The 22,157-nt window shown below is 45.5% G+C and overlaps 1 protein-coding gene across 1 annotated transcript; it reads left to right on the forward strand.

Moving 5' to 3' along the window:
* Positions 1-2,631: 2,631 nt before the first annotated feature.
* Positions 2,632-20,656, forward strand: LOC123492193 (calpain-5-like; the record flags this gene model as incomplete). The annotated part of the gene is made up of 6 exons (XM_045224485.1): positions 2,632-2,668; positions 5,406-5,601; positions 15,632-15,763; positions 16,196-16,404; positions 16,512-16,704; positions 20,504-20,656. Coding segments are annotated over exons 2-6 (852 nt in total), but the record flags the coding sequence as incomplete, so codon positions are not given.
* Positions 20,657-22,157: the final 1,501 nt, after the last annotated feature.

The following is a 22,157-nucleotide window of genomic DNA, read 5'->3' on the forward strand; positions in this document are numbered from 1 at the left end:
ATGTGACAGATCATGTGACACTTAGATTGCACAGGTGGACTTTATTTAACTAATTATGTGACTTCTGAAGGTAATTGGTTGCACCAGATCTTATTTAGGGGCTTCATAGCAAAGGGTGTGAATACATATGCACTCACCACTTTTCCGTTATTTATTTTGTAGAATTGTTTTTAACAAGTTATTTTTTTCATTCCACTTCACCAATTTGGACTATTTTGTGTATGTCCATTACATGGAATCCAAATAAAAATAATTTTAAATTCCAGGTTGTAATGCAACATAATAGGAAAGACGCCAAGGGGGATGAATACTTTTGCAAGGCACTGTATGTTGTGTGGGACAGTTAAAACATTTTTTTGATTGATGTATGCATGGCTGATACATCAATCATGACTAGGCACAAATCTGTGCGTAAACCATGCATGGGATCATTTGCACACAAAGTGTGAGATTTATCAATATGAACGTTTGCTTGAGAGTGTGTGTAAATGTATGCACAGCCATGACCATGCGTAGGCACACTGCCAAGTGGTGGAATAAGGGAACTGCTTGTCAAGCATTGAATGGGGAAAATATATGTTGATAACGTGTGAAATTGTGAGAATAATAATTTAAAAACTTTTGGATTTCATTGTATTTCCATTGTGAATTCATGCAACATCTCTTGACATGCTATAATTGGACCACATCAGTGTATTTGTTACAATAATAATCAACATAAAGTACAGTAATTTGTTAAATTAGAGGTACATGTGAAAGTGAAACCATTGTTGAAATACTATAAAACACTAAGATAATGGGAAATCGAATGAGAGATATTTAATTTGGCACACGCTTTTTTGAAGATTTGGCACATGCTGCATTCGCAGAGAGCGCGTTTTTAGAGACAGGTGGGACTTTTTCTGAAGTACAGATTGGCTCATCAGATTTCGTTTCCCAAACCAATCCTAAAGGATTTTTGCGAATGATTTATGAACTACTATAAAAAGGCAAATACATGCCATTCCAGTGCACATCCAAGTGCTATCCTCCCTCCGGTTTTTGAAAACGGGCCCTTTTTAGAGGGAGCTTGCGGATCGGCATCTCACAGCCCTCGATGAGCCAATGTTTTGGATGCAATCATCAGCAAAACGAACAGTAACACACACGATTTCCATTTTCAAGAGGGGTTTCTTTGCCATGATGCCATCAATGGGTTCCCAAATACAAACAAAGCAATAGATGGCACCCACATCGCCATAAAATCACCATCACAAAATGATTTCAACTATGTGAACAGAGAAGGCTTCCACTCTTTATGTGCAGGTGATAGGTTATGTGATGCGCAAAAGACGCTGCTTGAATGTGATGGCAAGGTGGCCAGGTGGAACGCATGACTCTTTCATTCTGCAGAACAGCATGCTGGCCTATACGCCAACAGGAGGGATCTGTGAGGATGGATGGCTTATTGGTGAGCGTTGCCTACTCATTTGAAGTATATTTGCCATTGCTAAAGCAACTTGAATTGTCCTAATGATCCTCTCTTTTCTAGCTATGTTTTTATTTTTATTGGTCAAACCACAACTGAGCGAGCAAAATAAAACCTTTTGGTTGTTCTCAATCTCTGACACTAGCACCTCTATTTCAGTCTAGGAAATAAAAAAATGTCTTAGCTTTTTTTGGTTGCGCCATTGTATTCCATGATACGGTGTTGTATAATCCCCACGGGTTTGAAAGGGATGATTTTAACCATATTTGGTTAATTAGGGGCGTTTCGAAATGCAAATAGCCAAGATCGTGCACGAGCACTGAGGCTGAGAATAATATGCCATTTAGCAGACGCTTTTATCCAACGCGACTTACAGTCATGCGTGCATACATTTTTGTGTATGGGTGGTCCCGGGGATCGAACCCACTACCTTGGCGTTACAAGCGCCGTGCTCTACCAGCTGAGCTACAGAGGACCACCAATTGGTATTTATCAATGGTTATCTCCTACTAGTGTGCTTATTACGGTCGTAGGATTATTTGATACATCACACCTTTTCTATGCATACGAACATTCTAAATTCCATTTGTAAGCAGTATTTTAGAATAGTTTCTACACAATATTGATAAATGAGGCCCCTGGACTCCAGAGAAGTGACATGATATGTCCCCAGTTGATATTGGCTGCTAAAATAAAGGACTTTCAGCTCCAAATGCAGGTGTAAAACGCAGTTTATTTCGTTTTGCGTTTTGTAAATGCATCACCATTTATGGCTGTAATGACAGGCTACATTCGCGCAGCAATTGTGCGTGTCCACACGTGCATGTGCGTGCCTGGAGGTCGCAAGTTTTGTACCACTACTTTTTGAGGGTCACAGATCAAAAAGTTTTAAAAGCACTGGGATAAATGATAGTGGCAACAAATGGAGTTGGGTTCGATATAGTAACGGTAGGCTACAGTATTCCTTAAATATCTTCTATTTTGACTAGAATTGTGTTGGTCATTGTTAGTAAGTGCAGAATTTCTTACAGTTCAAAATACTTTAGCAAAATACTTTACTCATCAGATTGTGCTGCTTTCCCTCTTATTGTAATACTTGCGCAAAGAATCTGTGTCCCCGGTGGCAGGGATATCTTTTTTATGGTGTACTTTTTGTTTTTGTAGACAACTTGTCCCCCAAAAGGTCTGTGCACAGCCCTGGTAAGTGCCTCTACTCTACTGCTCTTTGCCACTACGCAAATGCAATGATATGCATACAGTGCTTTATTATAAATGTTTTTAAAAATCTCATGAGTTCCGGTACTTCAGACCTCCCCAGGTCACCCCCTTCTCGCGCTCACTTTTTGTTCCAGCACCTCCCGATTTACAAAGTAAGCACTGAATACAGGTAGTATTGACTCTAGCTAACCACCATATACAATATCCACACAACAAGCCACTAGCCAGCCAGCCATACACTCACTGGCCAGTTTATTTGGTAGACCCATGTAGTACCGGATCAGACTGGATTCTTCGGGGCATTCTACAAGGTGTCGGAAACGTTCCACAGGGATGCCACCAATTTCTATGAGTGAAGTATAGTAGACAGTTTTGCTGAGTTTTCTTTTAAAGATACTTAAATTGGGAATGTTTGGTATAGGACTACCCATACATAAAATATATGCAGCATGACTGTTAGTCGCTTTGGATAAAAGCATATATTATTATTCATTTAGCAGGTTGGCATTTATTGTCATGCGTCTTGCCCTGGAGGCAGCTCTGCAGAGTTCATGGTCACTAGCTGGCACAGCCACAAAGTCATAAAATCTGACTTTAAACCTAACCCTAACATTAACTACACGGCTAACCCTAATGCCTAACCTTAAGACCAAAAAGCTAATTTTTGTTTTCATGAATTTTTACTGTATAGACAATCTTGACTTTGCAGCTGGCCCATCTAGCAGAAATTTCTCTGTTCTGCCTCCAGGGCAAGATTCTTGACAATAAACATTTATAATATAAATAATACAATAAACCACCTGCATATATTTAAGTATCTCTTTGCTTTCTTAGTCTTAGTTTGAGGAAAATACATACAATCAATATACAATGTGGTTGTTCTGTGTGTGAAGGAAGGAGAGAGAGAATGTCACAATCGTTATTAGATGAAGACCAAGGCGCAGCGTGATAGGCGTACATCTTTTAATGAGTACTTTACACAAATAACAAAACAACAAAACGATACGTGAAGTCTACAGGTTCACCAACACAAACCTATACAGAACAAGATCCCACAAATAACTAGTGCCAACAGGCTGCCTAAGTATGGTTCCCAATCAGAGACAACGAAATCAGCTGCCTCTGATTGGGAACCACCTGGCCAACATAGAAAACACGAACTAGAACACAACATAGAAAATCACACATAGAAAATCCACACCCTGGCTCAACATATAAGAGTCCCCAGAGCCAGGGCATGACAGAGAAGGACAGAGTAATATACAAATATTCTAATTTATTCCACTAATTATTCTAGCGCATTGGATGTGGATGCTTTTCTGCTTAATATTCTGACTGAAAACTGAAGGTATCAGTGTGTTGAACTGCCTCTCACTGTGTTCCTAATGGGCTTCACTCTGAGAGGGATTTTCTAAAGTGTGTAATGTTTTTGGGAAACATGTCATTACCGACAGCTCACTGGGAGTTTAGAGCTTGATTGCTCTCCGGTGGCCACAAAATGGAATTCCTTTGGAATTTTATTATTTGTGTCTGTGTTATTCATGGCAGACAGCAAAAGGACATGACTGCAGTGACAGACAGACAAAATATCAGATCTAATCTTGTTTATAAAGAGCTTGACCTCTGGGGCCAGGGGTCAGGGGTGATAGGGTAAAGTGCACTGTACCAGTCATAGAGTTAGAATATCATAATATTCCCAAAGGGCAGAAGATGTTTTGAACAATATGGTTTTCATCTAAAAACTTGGCACACATGGGATGTTTCCATCACAAAACCAGTAAAAGGTTAGCCTTTTGCTGTTTTGGTAATACTTTATTTTAAGGGTCCATAATAAATAATTTACAAGGCATTTATAAAGTGTGTGTTCACCATATATTAATCATTACTCCCACAAACCATTTACTAATCATTAGTAAAACATTTTTGCAGCCCCTAATCTAAAGTCAGCGCTATTTATGCTTTTTAAATACTTTATAAATGTTTTGAGTGACCAGTGTAATTTCTCACAAAAAGGTGGGCATGCCATTGGTAGACATTCCAGCAGTACCTGGTAAAAGAATAAGCACACAACACAGGATATTTAAGGAAATATATATACATTTGTATGTATATGCAGCTTACTAACCATTACAAATCTGGGAGTAATGATTAATAAATGGTGAACTGTTTGTAAATACCTTATAAATGGTTTATACATTTGTAAGTTGCTCTGGATAAGAGCGTCTGCTAAATGACGTAAATGTAAATGTAAATAAATTCCTTATACATTTTTTTACAGACCCTTAAAATAAAGTGTTACCGCAGTTTTGTGTCAAAGGTACAGTAAAATCCATGGTTGACCATAACTTTGAAAGTGATGTAGAGTATTTGTTTGTAGATTTTGTTTGTAGAAGACTGTTTCTACTTCCATTTATTAAAATATGCACAATAGTTAGCATATTGGGTATTGGATGTATTTATCCTAAGAGCAGTTTATTCCCCTGTGGGAGTTTGCCTTTGAGACTATATCCAAACTACGATGATTCAGAGGAAAAATGCCATTACAACATTTCCCAAGAAAGAGCTACTCTGAGATTTATTGGGTGTATTAGTGTACGGTATGCTGAGCTCACTGTCCAGACACCCAGAGTCAAAGGTGAACAATGATAGACCCTCAGCTGACAAGGACTTTCCAGATAGTCTGCCTATAAAGTAACATTAAGTCTTCTTCTGTGGTCAGTTTGCAGTTTGGAGGTTGCAGCGTCTGAACCATGTTCTCCACGGCCACTTCATACAAGAACCAGCATTACTCTGACCTGAAGAAGGAATGTCTGGAGGACAAGAAACTGTTTGAGGATCCAGAGTTTCCAGTTACCAATGCATCCCTGTTTTACAGGAAACCACCTCCTGGTATCGTGGAGTGGAAGAGACCAAGGGTGAGTGACTGAGACCACTAAACAGAGCACTTGACTCATTCTAAACTTTTCTATTTGATTTTTGATTCACCTGAGCAGTCATCTTTATTTCAGGCAGATTTGACAAAGAGAAAAATACACTTTTGTGCTTTATTTTTTTACAGTGAGGGAAAAAAGTATTTGATCCCTTGCTGATTTTGTAAGTTTGTCCACTGACAAAGACATGATTAGTCTATAATTTTAATGGTAGGTTTATTTGAACAGTGAGAGACAGAATAACAACAAAAAAATCTAGAAAAACGCATGTCAAAGATGTTATAAATTGATTTGCATTTTAATGAGGGAAATAAGTATTTGACCCCTCTGCAAAACATGACTTAGTACTTGGTGGCAAAACCCTTGTTGGCAATCACAGAGGTCAGACGTTTCTTGTAGTTGGCCACCAGATTTGCACACATCTCAGGAGGGATTTTGTCCCACTCCTCTTTGCAGACCAAGTCATTAAGGTTTCGAGGCTGACATTTGGCAACTCGAACCTTCAGCTCCCTCCACAGATTTTCTGTGGGATTAAGGTCTGGAGACTGGCTAGGCCACTCCAGGACCTTAATGTGCTTCTTCTTGAGCCACTCCTTTGTTGCCTTGGCCGTGTGTTTTGGGTCATTGTCATGCTGGAATACCCATCCACGACCCATTTTCAATGCCCTGGCTGAGGGAAAATCACCCAAGATTTGACGATACATGGCCCCGTCCATCGTCCCTTTGATGCGGTGAAGTTGTCCTGTCCGCTTAGCAGAAAAACACCCCCAAAGCATAATGTTTCCACCTCCATGTTTGACGGTGGGGATGGTGTTCTTGGGGTCATAGGCAGCATTCCTCCTCCTCCAAACACGGCGAGTTGAGTTGATGCCAAAGAGCTCGATTTTGGTCTCATCTGACCACAACACTTTCACCCAGTTCTCCTTTGAATCATTCAGATGTTCATTGGCAAACTTCAGACGGGCCTGTATATGTGCTTTCTTGAGCAGGGGGACCTTGCGGGCGCTGCAGGATTTCAGTCCTTCACGGCGTAGTGTGTTACCAATTGTTTTCTTGGTGACTATGGTCCCAGCTGCCTTGAGATCATTGACAAGATCCTCCCGTTGTCAGTGGGTGCTGTAGGTGGGTGTGGTGCAGGAATCAGGCGCAGGACGCAGAAACTTAGTCCAAAAGACTTTAGTGAACAATCACTTAGAACACGAGCCAAAAAAGCCCGGAGGCGAGAAAATATGCACACAGGCGTAAAACAAAATGCGCACTAACATGTGCGAGAACCCTCACTCAAACAGAGGAGGAAACAACGAAGCACAAACAACCAACAGTCGCGCAATCACACACAACACCTGACAAGCACAACGAGAACTTATAGGACAATAATTAACGCTAAACGATAACAGGTGTACAACATCAAGACAAAACCAAACGAACATTGAAACATACAACGGTGGCAGCTAGTACTCCGGAGACGACGACCGTCGAAGCCTGCCCGAGCAAGGAAGAGAGGCAGCCTCGGCCGAAACCGTGACAGTACCCACCCCCTTGACGCGCGGCTCCAGCCGTGCGCCGACCCCGGCCTCGGGGACGACCAGGAGGATGCGGAGCAGGGCGCGTCGGGTGACTACGGTGGAATTCTGTCAGGAGAGACGGGTCCAAAATGTCTCTCCTCGGCACCCAGCACCGTTCCTCCGGGCGTACCCCTCCCACTCCACGAGATATTGGAGACCCCCATCCGACGTCTCGAATCCAAGATGGACCGCACGGTGTACGCCGGTGCCCCTCGATGTCCAATGGGGGCGGAGGAGTCTCTCTGATCTCATCTTCCTGGAGTGGACCAGCTACCACCGGCCTGAGAAGAGACACATGGAACGAGGGGTTAATACGATAGTCACTAGGCAGTTGTAATCTGTAACACACCTCGTTCAATCTTCTCAGGACTTTAAACGGCCCCACAAACCGCCGACCCAGCTTCCGGCAGGGCAGCGGAGGGGCAGGTTTCTGGTAGAGAGCCAGAATTGATCACCAGGTGCGTACACCGGCCCCTCACTGCGGTGGAGATCGGCGCCCGCCTTCTGATGACGGATGGCCCGCTGCAGGTGGACGTGTGCAGCGTTCCACGTCTCCTCCGAGCGCCGCACCCACTCATCCACCGCAGGAGCCTCGATCTGGCTCTGCTGCCATGGTGCCAGAACCGGCTGGTAACCTAACACACATTGGAAAGGGGTTAGGTTAGTTGAGGAGTGGCGTAGGGAATTCTGGGCCATTTCTGCCCAGGGAACATACCGTGCCCACTCCTCCGGCCGGCCCTGGCAGTATGATCTAAGAAACCTACCCACATCCTGGTTCACGCGTTCCACCTGCCCATTACTCTCTGGATGGTAACCCCGAGGTAAGGCTCACCGAGACCCCAAACGCTCCATAAATGCTCTCCAGACTCTGGAGGTGAACTGGGGACCTCGATCAGACACAATATCCTCGGGTACCCGTAGTGCCGGAAAACGTGGGTGAATAGAGCTTCGGCAGTCTGTAGGGCAGTAGGAAGGCCCCGGCATAGGGAGCAAACGACAGGCCTTAGAGAACCGGTCCACAACGACCAGTATAGTAGTATTCCCCTGCGAGGGGGGAAGGTCAGTGATGAATTCCACCGAGAGGTGAGACCATGGTCGTTGTGGAACGGGCAGGGGTTGTAACTTACCCCTAGGCAGATGTCTAGGCGCCTTACACTGGGCGCACACCGAGCAGGAGGAGACATAAACCCTCACATCCCTGGCTAACGTGGGCCACCAGTACTTAGCACTAAGGCAGTGCACTGTCCGGCCAATACCAGGATGTCCAGAGGAGGGTGACGTGTGAGCCCAATATATCAATCGATCCCGAACCTCGAGCGGGACGTACGTCCGACCCTCCGGGCATTGAGGAGGACTAGGGTCGGTGCGCAACGCCCGCTCGATTTCAGCATCGACCTCCCACACTACCGGTGCCACCAGACAAGACTCCGGCAGTATGGGGAGTGGGCTCCACGGACCTCTCCTCCGTGTCATACCGCCGAGACAGTGCGTCTGCCTTACCGTTCTGTGACCCAGGGATGTACGTGATCTTAAATACGAACCGGGCCAAAAACATGTTCCACCGCGCCTGGCGAGGGTTCAGTCTCCTAGCTGCCCGGACGTACTCCAGGTTACGGTGGTCAGTCAAAATGAGAAAAGGGTGTTGAGCCCCCTCAAGCCAATGCCTCCACACCTTTAGGGCCTGTACCACGGCTAACAGCTCCCTGTCCCCTACGTCATAATTTCCGCTCCGCCGGACTGAGCTTTTGGAATAAAAAGCACAGGGGCGGAGTTTAGGTGGCGTGCCGGACCGATGCGAAAGCACGGCCCCTATACCCGGCCTCTGACGCGTCCACCTCTACCTGAAATGGTAAAAGCGGGATCCGGATGCGCCAGCACCGGAGCCGAAGTAAACAGGTCCTTCAGTCTCCCAAAAGCCCTGTCCGCCTCGGCTGACCACTGCAAACGCACCGACCCCCCTTCAAAAGAGACGTTATGGGGAGCTGCCACCTGTCCAAAACCCCCGGATAAACCTCCGGTAGTAATTTGCAAACCCCCAAAACTGCTGCACCTTCTTTAACAGTGGTTGGAGTCTGCCAATTACGCACGGCTGACACCCGGTCAACTTCCATCTTCACCCCTGACGCAGACAACTGATAACCCAAAAAGGAGATCGACTCCTGGAAGAACAGACATTTCTCTGCCTTGACATACAGGTCGTGCTCCAACAGCCTCCTCAACACTCGGCGCACCAGGGCCACATGCTCGACTCGGGTAGACGAGTACACAAGAATGTCATCTATGTACACGACCACCCCCTGCCCCTGCATGTCCCTGAAGATCTCATCCACGAATGATTGGAAAACTGAAGGAGCGTTCATCAACCCGTATGGCATGACAAGATCCTCGTAATGACCCGAGGTGGTACTAAACGCTGTCTTCCATTCATCGCCCCCTCTAATGCGTACCAAGTTGTAAGCGCTCCTGAGATCTAATTTTGTGAAGAAACGCGCCCCGTGCAATGACTCCGTCATGGTCGCAATCAGAGGAAGTGGATAACTGTACTTCACCGTGATCTGATTGAGACTACGGTAATCAATGCACGGGCGTAACCCTCCATCCTTCTTCTTCACAAAAAATAAACTCGAGGACGCAGGGGAAGTGGATGGCCGTATGTATCCTTGTCTCAGAGATTTGTCTATGTAAGTCTCCATAGCTCTCTTCTCCTCTTGAGACAGAGGATACACATGGCTCCGTGGGAGCGCAGCTCCTGCCTGGAGGTCTATCGCACAATCTCCCTGCCTATGAGGAGGTAACTGCGTCGCCCTCGACTTACTGAACACAACAGCCAAATCCTCATACTCGGGGGGAATGTGCAATGCGGGCACCTGGTTTGGACTCTCCACCGAGGTAGCCCCCACGGAAACACCTAAACATCGCCCCACACACTGGGCAGACCACTCCATCAGAGCCCTCTCCTGCCACGAAATAGATGGATTATGGATACTCAACCAGGGCATTCCCAGCACCACCGGATACGCAGGCGAGTCGATCAGATATAGTTGGATAATCTCCTCATGACCCCCCTGCGTACACATCCTAAGTGGTGCTGTGACTTCCCTGATCAAGCCCGATCCCAACGGACGGCTATCTAGGGCATGAACGGGGAATGGGACGTCAACAGGAAGAAGGGGAATCCCTAATTCTAAACAAAATTTTCTATCAACAAAATTCCCAGCCGCGCCTGAATCTACTAGCGCCTTATGCTGGGAATGAGGTGCAACCTGTGGAAATAGCACAGGTATACAGAAGTGCGCAACAGAGAGCTCTGGGTAAGTGGGGCGCCTACTTACCTGGAAGGACTCCCCAGTGCGGAGCCTGCCGTCTTCTCCCCTAGGAGACCCTCCCCAGCACCTAGCCGCGGTGTGTCCTCCACGGCCACAGTTGGTGCAGGGGACGGCCCCCCTCGTGCTCCGACCCCTCCTCTCTCTAGCGCCAGCACCCCCGAGCTCCATAGGGCTCGGCTCGGAGGTGCTGGAGGATGGAATGGACGGACCCTCCTCGGAACGTCCGCGGGTAGCCAGCAGGGTGTCCAGCCTGATGGACATGTCCACTAACTGATCGAAAGTGAGGCTGGTATCCCTGCAGGCCAGCTCCCGACGGACGTCCTCTCGTAGACTACAGCGGTAGTGATCGATGAGGGCCCGCTCATTCCACCCTGCATCTGCTGCTAGAGTTCGGAATTCTAAAGCGAACTCCTGGGCGCTCCTCCTCCCCTGCCGGAGGTGGAATAGCCGCTCTCCCGCCGCCTTCCCCTCAGGTGGATGGTCAAACACAGCCCTGAAGCGGCAGGAGAACTCTGAGTAGGTGATAGTGGAGGCGTCTATTCTCCTCCACTTGGCGTTGGCCCATTCCAACGCCTTGCCGGTGAGACAGGAGATGAGGGCGGACACGCTCTCGTGTCCCGAGGGCGCCGGGTGTACGGTGGCCAGGTATAGCTCCACCTGTAGAAGGAAGCCCTGACACCCGGCAGCGGTCCCATCATATGCCCTCGGGAGCGAGAGCCGAATTCCCCTGGGTTCCGGAGCTTGAATGGGCTGACTGGCTGATGGTGATGGCACGGAAGGTGGAGGGGTGGGTGTACCTCTGGTCTCCCAGCGTTGAATCGTGTTGATCACGTCCTGAAGGGCGGTTCCGATACGTAGGATCTGGTCGTTCTGCTCGCGGACCCGCTCCTCCAGAGACTCAGGTGCTGCTGCGGCTCCTGCTGATTCCATCTTGGGTGTGTGATTCTGTCAGTGGGTGCTGTAGGTGGGTGTGGTGCAGGAATCAGGCGCAGGACGCAGAAACTTAGTCCAAAAGACTTTAGTGAACAATCACTTAGAACACGAGCCAAAAAAGCCCGGAGGCGAGAAAATACGCACACAGGCATAAAACAAAATGCGCACTAACATGTGCGAGAACCCTCACTCAAACAGAGGAGGAAACAACGAAGCACAAACAACCCACAGTCGCGCAATCACACACAACACCTAACAAGCACAACGAGAACTTATAGGACAATAATTAACGCTAAACGATAACAGGTGTAAAACATCAAGACAAAACCAAACAAACATCGAAAACATACAACGGTGGCAGCTAGTACTCCGGAGACGACGACCGCCGAAGCCTGCCCGAGCAAGGAAGAGAGGCAGCCTCGGCCGAAACCGTGACACCCATGTAGTTCTGGGCTGATTCCTCACTGTTCTCATGATCATTGCAACTCCACGAGGTGAGATCTTGCATGGAGCCCCAGGCCGAGGGAGATTGACAGTTATTTTGTGTTTCTTCCATTTGCAAATAATCACACCAACTGTTGTCACCTTCTCACCAAGCTGCTTGGCGATGGTCTTGTAGCCCATTCCAGCCTTGTGTAGGTCTACAATCTTGTCCCTGACATCCTTGGAGAGCTCTTTGGTCTTGGCCATGGTGGAGAGTTTAGAATCTGATTGATTGATTGCTTCTGTGGACAGGTGTCTTTTATACAGGTAACAAGGTGAGATTAGGAGCACTCCCTTTAAGAGTGTGCTCCTAATCTCAGCTCGTTACCTGTATAAAAGACACCTGGGAGCCAGACAACTTTCTGATTGAGAGGGGGTCAAATACTTATTTCTCTCATTAAAATGCAAATCAATTTATAACATTTTTGACATGCGTTTTTCTTGATTTCTTTGTTGTTATTCTGTCTCTCACTGTTCAAATAAACCTACCATTAAAATTATAGACAGATAATTTCTTTGTCAGTGGGCAAACGTACAAAATCAGCAGGGGATCAAATACTTTTTTCCCTCACTGTATATTTGTTTAATACCAAAAGCAGAGTCTGCATGCAAAAACATGAAACAGGAAATAGAATGTCACAAGCTTTAATGGCTCACTGAAATAATTTGTATTGCTAATGTTTTTCCTAGTAGTTTGGGGAAAATTGTATTGCTTAAAACACCAATTTATAGTTTAATGTTTGATGTTAGTCAAATTAAAGCTTATCAGAGTGCTCTAGACTGCTGTCTGGGACCAGATCATGGCCTGCCTCTGGTGCATTATTGAAACCAATGATGTCATGTTGTCACGATCGTTGGAAACAGTGGACCAATGCGCAGCGTTATTTGCGAACATACTTCTTTTTATTTGGAATGAACACACGAACAAAAACAACAAACGATAACGTGACATCCTCGGTTCTAGCACAAACCTATACTGGAACAAGAAACCACACCAAACGAATGCCTAACGGCTACCTAAGTATGGCTCCCAATCAGAGACAACGAGCTACAGCCGTCTCTGATTGGGAGCCACCCTGGCCAACATAGAAATGCAAACTAGACCCACAACCTACAACACAAAACATAGAAACTAACACCCTGGCTCAACATATGAGAGTCCCCAGAGCCAGGGCGTGACAGTACCCTCCCCCCCCCAAAGGCGTGGACTCCGACCGCGCCAACCAAACACAACAGGGGAGGGACCGGGTGGGCACTCCGCCTCGGCGGCGGATCCGGATCCGGGTATGACCCCCACTCCCTCTCTAACCCCCCCAAAGCGCCCCTGGTCCGGTCTGGCCCTGCTGGCCGGAGCTGGACTGAACACTGGTGGAGCGGATTGCTCTAGCTCCGGAGTGGAGCAGCTGACCGGTGCCGGACCAGGCACCGGTGGAACAGGCACGGGCTGTGCCGGACTGACGACGCGCACCACAGGCTTGGTGCGGGGAGCAGGGACGGGCCGGACCGGGCTGACGACGCGCACCATTGGCTTGGTGCGGGGAGCAGGAACAGGCCGGGCCGGGCTGGCGACGCGCACCATTGGCTTGGTGCGGGGAGCAGGAACAGGCCGGGCCGGGCTGGCGACGCGCACCATAGGCTTGGTGCGGGGAGCAGGAACAGGCCGGGCCGGGCTGGCGACGCGCACCATTGGCTTGGTGCGGGAGCAGGAACAGGCCGGGCCGGGCTGGCGACGCGCACCATTGGCTTGGTGCGGGGAGCAGGAACAGGCCGGGCCGGGCTGGCGACGCCGCACCATTGGCTTGGTGCGGGGAGCAGGAACAGGCCGGACCGGGCTGACGAGCGCACCACTGGCTTGGTGCGGGGAGCAAGAACGGGCCGGACCGGCTGACGAGCGCACCACTGGCCCTACGCGGGGATCAGGAACAGGCCGGACCGGACTGGCAACACACCCCAGTACCTCTCGCCGTGCCTCTACATCCTCCTTCCCCCTGGTGACCAGTGACTCCCGTAACCTGGCGGCCTCCTGCTGCCCCGTCGTCCAATGCGTGAGCCCCCCCCTAAAAATGTTCTGGGCGTCTCTCCTCCCCGTGGGCCAGGCCTCTATAGCTCTCGCCAGACTTTCGCCCTTCTGCTTCCAAGTCCAGCCTCTCTCCTCCTCACACGGCTTGACCCAGTCGAGGTGGCAAAGGAGATCCGCTAGAGATTCCCCTGGTGATGGCTCCTGGACACGCTGCTTGGTCCAGTTTTGGTGGTTTCTTCTGTCACGATCGTTGGAAACAGTGGACCAATGCACAGCGTTATTTGCGAACATACTTATTTTTATTTGGAATGAACACACAAACAAAAACAACAAACGATAACGTGACGTCCTCGGTTCTAGCACAAACCTATACTGGAACAAGAAACCACACCAAACGAATGCCTAACGGCTACCTAAGTATGGCTCCCAATCAGAGACAACGAGCTACAGCCGTCTCTGATTGGGAGCCACCCTGGCCAACATAGAAATGCAAACTAGACCCACAACCTACAACACAAAACATAGAAACTAACACCCTGGCTCAACATACGAGAGTCCCCAGAGCCAGGGCGTGACACATGTCTATGATTGAATTTTCATATGTTCTGGCTTTTACAAGACTTTTACAAGACCTCTTGCATTATATGACTGTGTTATATTTAGCCATATAAAGGTATTGTGAAAGGTGTTTTTTGCTCATATAATATTTTGTGATGGAGTACTTCAAAGGTTAATTCCTTTTGAGTGGTTGTCTCTGAGGATTGTGTTAAAAGTTGTCTATAAGGAACAACAACGCTGGCCTGGGCCATGTATGTCATGGTGAATGTCATCCACAATGGTCATGGTGGTGACAAACATCAAACTGTGGTGTGAAATTGGGGTGAGGGTGTTACTGGAAATGGTCTCGAAGTGTGTACTTTACATAGTGTGTGAGATATACAGTATATGACAGAACATGTGTGTTATGATGAGTTTCTCGGGTATCAAGTAATTAAGGATGTAAGAATATACTTAGACAACTCTGTGGAAAGTTAATACAAAGGTTTAATAGTCGGTACCAGGTTTGTTATAACAAAAGGCATGTGCTTCGCCTCTAGCTATTCCGAACTACTGAACAAAGAAAATATCTCAGCTTATATAGCTTAGATTACACGTTTCTTCAAGAACATCTGGCAACCCTCAATGGGCACTCCCTTCTTTGATGTTATTACCTTGTACCCCAAGTCAGTATATCATGTCCATCAATCATTCTAAGATCAACCTCAGTAATCTCCCTCGACATAATGGAATCCCTTGGTACTCCGACTGTGCGGCGCTCAGAATCGCTTATCTACTAAATTCAACCTGGTTCCCACCACACTATGAAAACATCATAACAATGTGTTGTATCACTGCCATTCTGTTCAGATGTGGGAGACAGAGTTAAAGTATTCCTGTTTAATGTATTCCTGTATCTGTGCTTTATATGGCATATTGCTCAAGAGCTCAAGTGACAAGAAGAGAAAATACATTTTCTTATTTATCACAAAAGTACAACACCTCAAGAGAGTTCCAACTCATTTTAAACGAAAACATGCTCTAAGCCAGAACTATTTGACAAGGATTTGTGACTATTGTTACAAGCATAATGTATCACTGAGCACATTCTAAGAAGTAATTGCATTTTCTGAATCCTCTCGTTGGTACAGGAAATCAGCAATGAGCCTCATCTGTTTGTGGAGGGCATCAGCTCCCATGACCTGAACCAAGGCCTTGTGGGTAACTGCTGGTTTGTGGCGGCATGCTCCTGCTTGGCACTGAAACCAGACCTCTGGCAGAAGGTGAGTTTGGTTTCCTCCTGTCTGGTCACAGTCTGAGATGAGTGTCGCAAGAGAGGACTGTATGTGTATTTCCGTGTGTATCAGTTTCCTTTAGTCCCTTTATGGGTATATACATGGTGCTGTTTGGGAAGGAACACATACATAATGAATGTGAAGTATGTGGGTGGATATCTATGTCATTCCATACTGTTGATACCTGACTCAAGGTTTACGTAACTTTCACCTGAGGGGCTTTTACTGTCATTGAATGGAAAATAGTGTAATCTTTCCTTCTTAAATTACCCTACTACCCCTCAGCAACATTCATATTTTCCTTCAATTCAAATGAACCTGGCAAGGAAAATAAGTACTCGCCAATATTCCCGCCCAAGTTGAAAACTATTAACATTTGACTAGACATGTGGTTCACTGTGAAGCCCTGTGTGTTGACAGGTCATCCCTGACTGGAAGGAGCAGGAGTGGGACTCCAAGCACCCTGAGAACTATGCTGGTATCTTCCACTTCCAGTTCTGGGTGTTTGGGGAGTGGGTTGATGTGGTGGTGGATGACCGCCTGCCCACCATCAACGGAGAGCTCATCTACTGCCACTCCAAACTCAACAACGAGTTCTGGAGTGCCCTGCTTGAAAAAGCCTATGCCAAGTCAGTATACTCTAAACATTACTCAACCCTCCTTTCAACTCCCTTTTTTTGCCCTCTGACCTCTCTGTATCCTCTTCTGACTCTTCTCTCTCTCCTCTTGTCTCCAGGCTCTCTGGCTGTTATGAGTCTCTGGACGGGGGCAACACTGGGGATGCGGTTGTTGATTTCAGTGGAGCCGTGGCAGAGGCCATTAACCTGGAGGCTGAAGTTTTCCACAAAGACCAGGAGAAAATGGACAACCTGTTTGAGGACTTGCTCAAAGTCTACGACAGGGGTGGAATCATCAGCTGCTCCATCAAGGTCTGTCTTCTCAATTGATCATTTTCAATTGGTCAGCACACTGTATATAGTCACAGGTAATTGTCACAGGGACACAACCCACTGGACAAACACTGATTTAAATCAGTGTTGTTTCAACGTAAATTGTCAACGTATTGTGATGTGGAATCAACGTGGATAATACATTGGATTTGAAAAATGTCATCAACCAGTACAGTTTTCATCTCATTTCAACCAGCGTTGTAAACATTGAACTTAAGGTAAAACTTCAACTTAAATACATTGACTTTACCTGAAAAAGTGTATTATTAATATAATGAATTAGGCATTCTATTTATAGGGCTAATGGTAACTACTACTAAACTTCCAAAGCTCCAATCAACCATGGATGAATGATTGCATACCTAGCTACAAGTTGAAAAAATTGTGTCCTTTGTTGGGCAAATCAGATGTCAATATAGTATTTGTAAACCCAACCTCACTCCGAATTTACTGTTAACTGAACAAACAAAAAATTGTTGGCCCAAACTTAGCTCCAACTTGAGAAAACGTTGGCAAAGAAATTCTGTCAATTTAAAATTATGTGTTTGCTCAACTTGTCTAATATGTTCATTCAACTATAAATCATTATTTGGGCATCTTAACTTTTAAAAAAAGTATGCGCAACTGGTTATACACACAGTGCTTTTAATATACAATATTTTCTACTTACATTTTTGACAAACATGATTATATTGTGCATGTTCATTTATACAGCATTATTATTCATCATGTCCTCACCTGGGAGCTGAACTCACAACCTCTTGATTTATGGCGTTCTGATTTTAGGTTTTTCTGTGTAATTGTCTAATGTTGGTGTGGCATATTACTATGTTTTAATGTTACTCCTCAATCACTATGATTAATAAAAGTGTTTTTCTTGAAGGTACTTTTAACAGAGCTGAGATTTACTTTGAAGTGCAAATTGTAACAATACAGGTGAAGTCAGTTACTGACACAGACATGGTGGCATAGCAGAAATATTGTAATGCTGTGAAAGGGAAAGAGAAAGGGAAAGGGTGATACCTAGTCCGTTGTACAACTGAATGCATTTAACTGAAATGTGTCTTCCACATTTAACCCAACCCGACTGAATCAGAGAGGTTGTGAGTTCAAATCCCAGGTGAGGACATGTTGAATATGAATTACTGTATAAATGCACAATGTATGTCAAATAAACTATTAATAGGGCATCTTATTAAAAAAGGCTGTGGATCAAGGTACACACATTGCTTTTAAAGCAGTGTGTGTACCTAGTTCCACAGCCTATTTTTTAGGTAAGATGCCAAAATAATAATTTATATTGAATGAACATAAGAGACTATTTGAGCAAACACGTCATTTTAAGTTGACTGAATTTTTGCCTACGTTGTCTCATGTTGGAGCTAAGTTTGGGCCAACTAAAAATGTTAAGTTCAGGTAACACTTTGACCAAAAGGTTGAGTAAACCCCAAAAAATTTCTGTGCAACCAGTTACTTAATAAAATTTAGATGAAACAACTAGATTTATTTTTACAGTGTATGGAAGCTGATCAATGTCTAAATGGATTGACATGATAGCTCAGCTGAAATGAGCATAGATTGTTTCCAAAGCTAAGCAGGGTACATAGAAGTAGGCATCTGGATAGTAGACTTGTTCTCACTTTAACTGCATTACCCCTCATATACCAGTAGGAGTCACTGTTCAAGTAGAAATAGTTGAACTGTGGCTTCTCATTTTATTTCAATATACCTCTTTATTTACAGTGCCTTGCAAAAGTATTCATCCCCCTTGGCGTTTTTCCTATTTTGTTGCATTACATCCTGCAATTTAAATTGATTTTTATTTGGATTTCATGTAATGGACATACACAAAATAGTCAAAATTGGTGAAGTGAAATGAAAAAAATAACTTGTTTCAAAGAATTATACAAAATAAATAACGGAAAAGGGATGCGTGCATATGTATTCACCCCCTTTGCTATGAAGCCCCTAAATAAGATCTGGTGCAACCAATTACCTTCAGAAGTCACATAATTAGTTAAATAAAGTCCACCTGTGCAATCTAAGTGTCACATGATCTGTCAGATGGTCTCAGTATATATACACACCTGTTCTGAAAGGCCCCAGAGTCTGCAACACCACTAAGCAGGGAGCACCACCAAGCAAGTGGCACCATGAAGACCAAGGAGCTCTCCAAACAGGCCAGGGACAGAGTTGTGGAGAAGTACAGATCAGGGTTGGGTTATAAAAAAATATCAGAAACTTTGAACATCCCACGGAGCACCATTAAATCCACCATTAAATGGCACCACAACAAACCTGCCAAGAGGGGGCCGCCCACTAAAACTCAAGGACCAGGCAAGGAGGGCATTAATCAGAGAGGCAACAAAGAGACCAAAGATAACCCTGAAGGAGCTGCAAAGCTCCACAGTGGAGATTGGAGTATATGTCCATAGGACCACTTTAAGCCATACACTCCACAGAGCTGGTCTTTACGGAAGTGTGGCCAGAAAAAAGCCATTGCTTAAAGAAAAAAATAAGCAAACACTTTTGGTGTTCGCCAAAAGCCATGTGGGAGACTCCGCAAACATATGGAAGAAGGTACTCTGGTCAGATGAGACTAGAATTGAGCTTTTTGGCCATCAAGGAAAACGTTATGTCTGGCCCAAACCCAATACCTCTCATCACCCCGAGAACACCATCCCCACAGTGAAGCATGGTGGTGGCATCATCATGCTGTGGGGATGGTTTTCATCGGCAGGGACTGGGAAACTGATCAGAATTGAAGGAATGATGGATGGCGCTAAATACAGGGAAATTCTTGAGGGAAACCTGTTTCAGTCTTCCAGAGATTTGAGACTGGGACGGAGGTTCACCTTCCAGCAGGACAATGACCCTAAGTATATTGCTAAAGCAACAGTCGAGTGGTTTAACGGGAAACATTTAAATGTGTTGGAACGGCCTAGTCAAAGCCCAGACCTCAATCCAATTTTTTAATCTGTGGTATGACTTAAAGACTGCTGTACACCAGCGGAACCCATCCAACTTGAAGGAGCTGGAGCAGTTTTGTCTTGAAGAATGGGCAAAAATCCCAGTGGCTAGATTTGCCAAGCTTATAGAGACATACCCCAAGAGACTTGCAGCTGTAATTGCTGCAAAAGGTGGCTCTAGAAAGTATTGACTTTGGGGGTGAATAGTTATGCATGCTCAAGTTTTCTGTTTTTTTGTCTTATTTCTTGTTTGTTTCACAATAAAAAATATTTTGCATCTTCAAAGTGGTAGGCATGTTGTGTAAATCAAATGATACAAACCCCCCCAAAATTAATTTTAATTCCAGGTTGTAAGGCAACAAAATAAGAAAAATGCCAAGGGGGGTGAATACTTTCGCAAGCCACTGTAGGTTGATAGCATGATGTTGAAACAATGAAGTTGATTCAAACATATCATTTTACTATCAACATTGAAACAAGGTCAAATTAAATGTGTCTAATCAAATAAAAATTAAACATAATTTCAACCATTTCTATGTGGAATTTTCAATGCAATTTTAACTTATACATAGTTCTGATAATTATGTTGAAATTAGATTGCTGTAACAATCAGTTAGTCAGGTTACGTAGAAGTTTTACCCTAATTTCAATGTTTACAAGGCTGGTTGAATTACCTTTTTTAAATCCAATGTATTTTCCACGTTGATTTCATGTCACAAATCGTTGACAAATTATGCTGAAACAACATTTATTCAACCAGTGTGTGCCCAGTGGGAAGTGACTGACTTATGTGTTTGTCACTCTCTTAGGCGTCTCCTTCTGAAAGCGAGGCTTGGATGGCGTGTGGGCTAGTGAAGGGCCATGCCTACTCAGTGACTGCAGTGAAGAAGGTACGGTTGGGCCACGATCTGATGGCCTACTTCCAGAACAAGTCCATCCCCCTGATCCGCATGAGAAACCCGTGGGGGAAAAACAGAGTGGAACAGAGCCTGGAGTGACAGGTGTGGAGGACATTGAGCCTTTATCCTCCCCTCTCACGTACTGATCAACCTCTCCACACTTCAGTGCACAAGTGACCTCATCAACTCATCTCATTCTCCCTCTATTTCCTGTTGCCCCTCCCCCCTCTCACTTCAGTTCAGCAGAATGGGAAAAGGTTGGCAGCATGGAGAGGGATAAGCTTGGCATCACAGTAGAAAACGATGGGGAGTTCTGGTGAGTGTAAACAAAACAATTAAAGACTATTACCTCTTCTGTTCAGTGCGTGAGATAGTGTTTTATCTACTGTAAAACTGAAATTAATAGCCCGGGGAGTTTATTTGCTTAAATCACGGAACACAACAGGCGCTTATTACAGACAGGCTTCTATTTCAGCCAGGCTGAAGCACACAGCTTTTGCTCATTTGCATAGTTAATTGTTTAATTCCAGCATTCACTTCTAGCATTTTAATCAATTTCTTCATTTCCTGCACTAATGTGTTATCATTTACACACTGTGTCACATTTCTTGAAGAAATATATATTTTCCTTAATAATTATTCTCCTTTGACTGTGATTTTTCAGCAGTTCTTACTTTTGTCACTAAAGGGCGATTGGTCTGGGGGTCTGTACTCCTGAAGTTGTTGACTGTTTTTGTGCTTGTTTTTGTGCTGTTTTTGCTTTCTGTCTTTTCCACAAGGTGACGATATTTCCAGGGAGGTCAATGAGAGAGTGTCGAATTTGGTTAACAAAAAATGTTGTGGCTTATTTGCTACATGTGGCTTATTTGATCTAATATAAGTTTTGTAATGCTTAGGTTGTTATGAGTGTACTGATATACAGTGAGGGAAAAAAGTATTTGATCCCCTGCTGATTTTGTACGTTTGCCCACTGACAAAGACATGATCTGTCACGATCGTCATATGGAACAGACCAAGGCGCAGCGTGATGAACAAACATACTTTAATTAGTTAAAGTTTAAACACAAAACAAGAAACGACTCGTGACGTCCAACGGTCTAACATAAACAGACTTGAAACAAGATCCCACAAACACAAATGGGAAACAGACAGTTTAAATATGGCTCCCAATCAGAGACAACCAACGACAGCTGACACTCGTTGCCTCTGATTGGGAGCCACTCAGGCCAACATAGAAATACACATACTAGATAAACAAATGAAATGCACACCCTGGCTCAACATACAAGTGTCCCCAGAGCCAGTGCGTGGCAGTACCCCCTAAAGGCGCGGACTCACCGCGCCCACCAAACACCACAGGGGAGGGACCGGGTGGGCACTCCGCTTAGGCGGCGGATCCGGCTCGGGCCTGAACCCCGCTCCCTCTCCAACCCCCCAAAGTACCCCTGGTCCGGTCTGGCCCCGCTGGCCGGAGCTGGACTGCACACTGGTGGAGCGGATTGCTCTAGCTCCGGCGTGAAGCATCTGACCGGTGCCGGACCAGCCACCGGTGGAACAGGCACGG

This window comes from Coregonus clupeaformis, chromosome 13 (genome assembly GCF_020615455.1).
Source record: "Coregonus clupeaformis isolate EN_2021a chromosome 13, ASM2061545v1, whole genome shotgun sequence".
Classification (NCBI taxonomy): domain Eukaryota; kingdom Metazoa; phylum Chordata; class Actinopteri; order Salmoniformes; family Salmonidae; genus Coregonus; species Coregonus clupeaformis.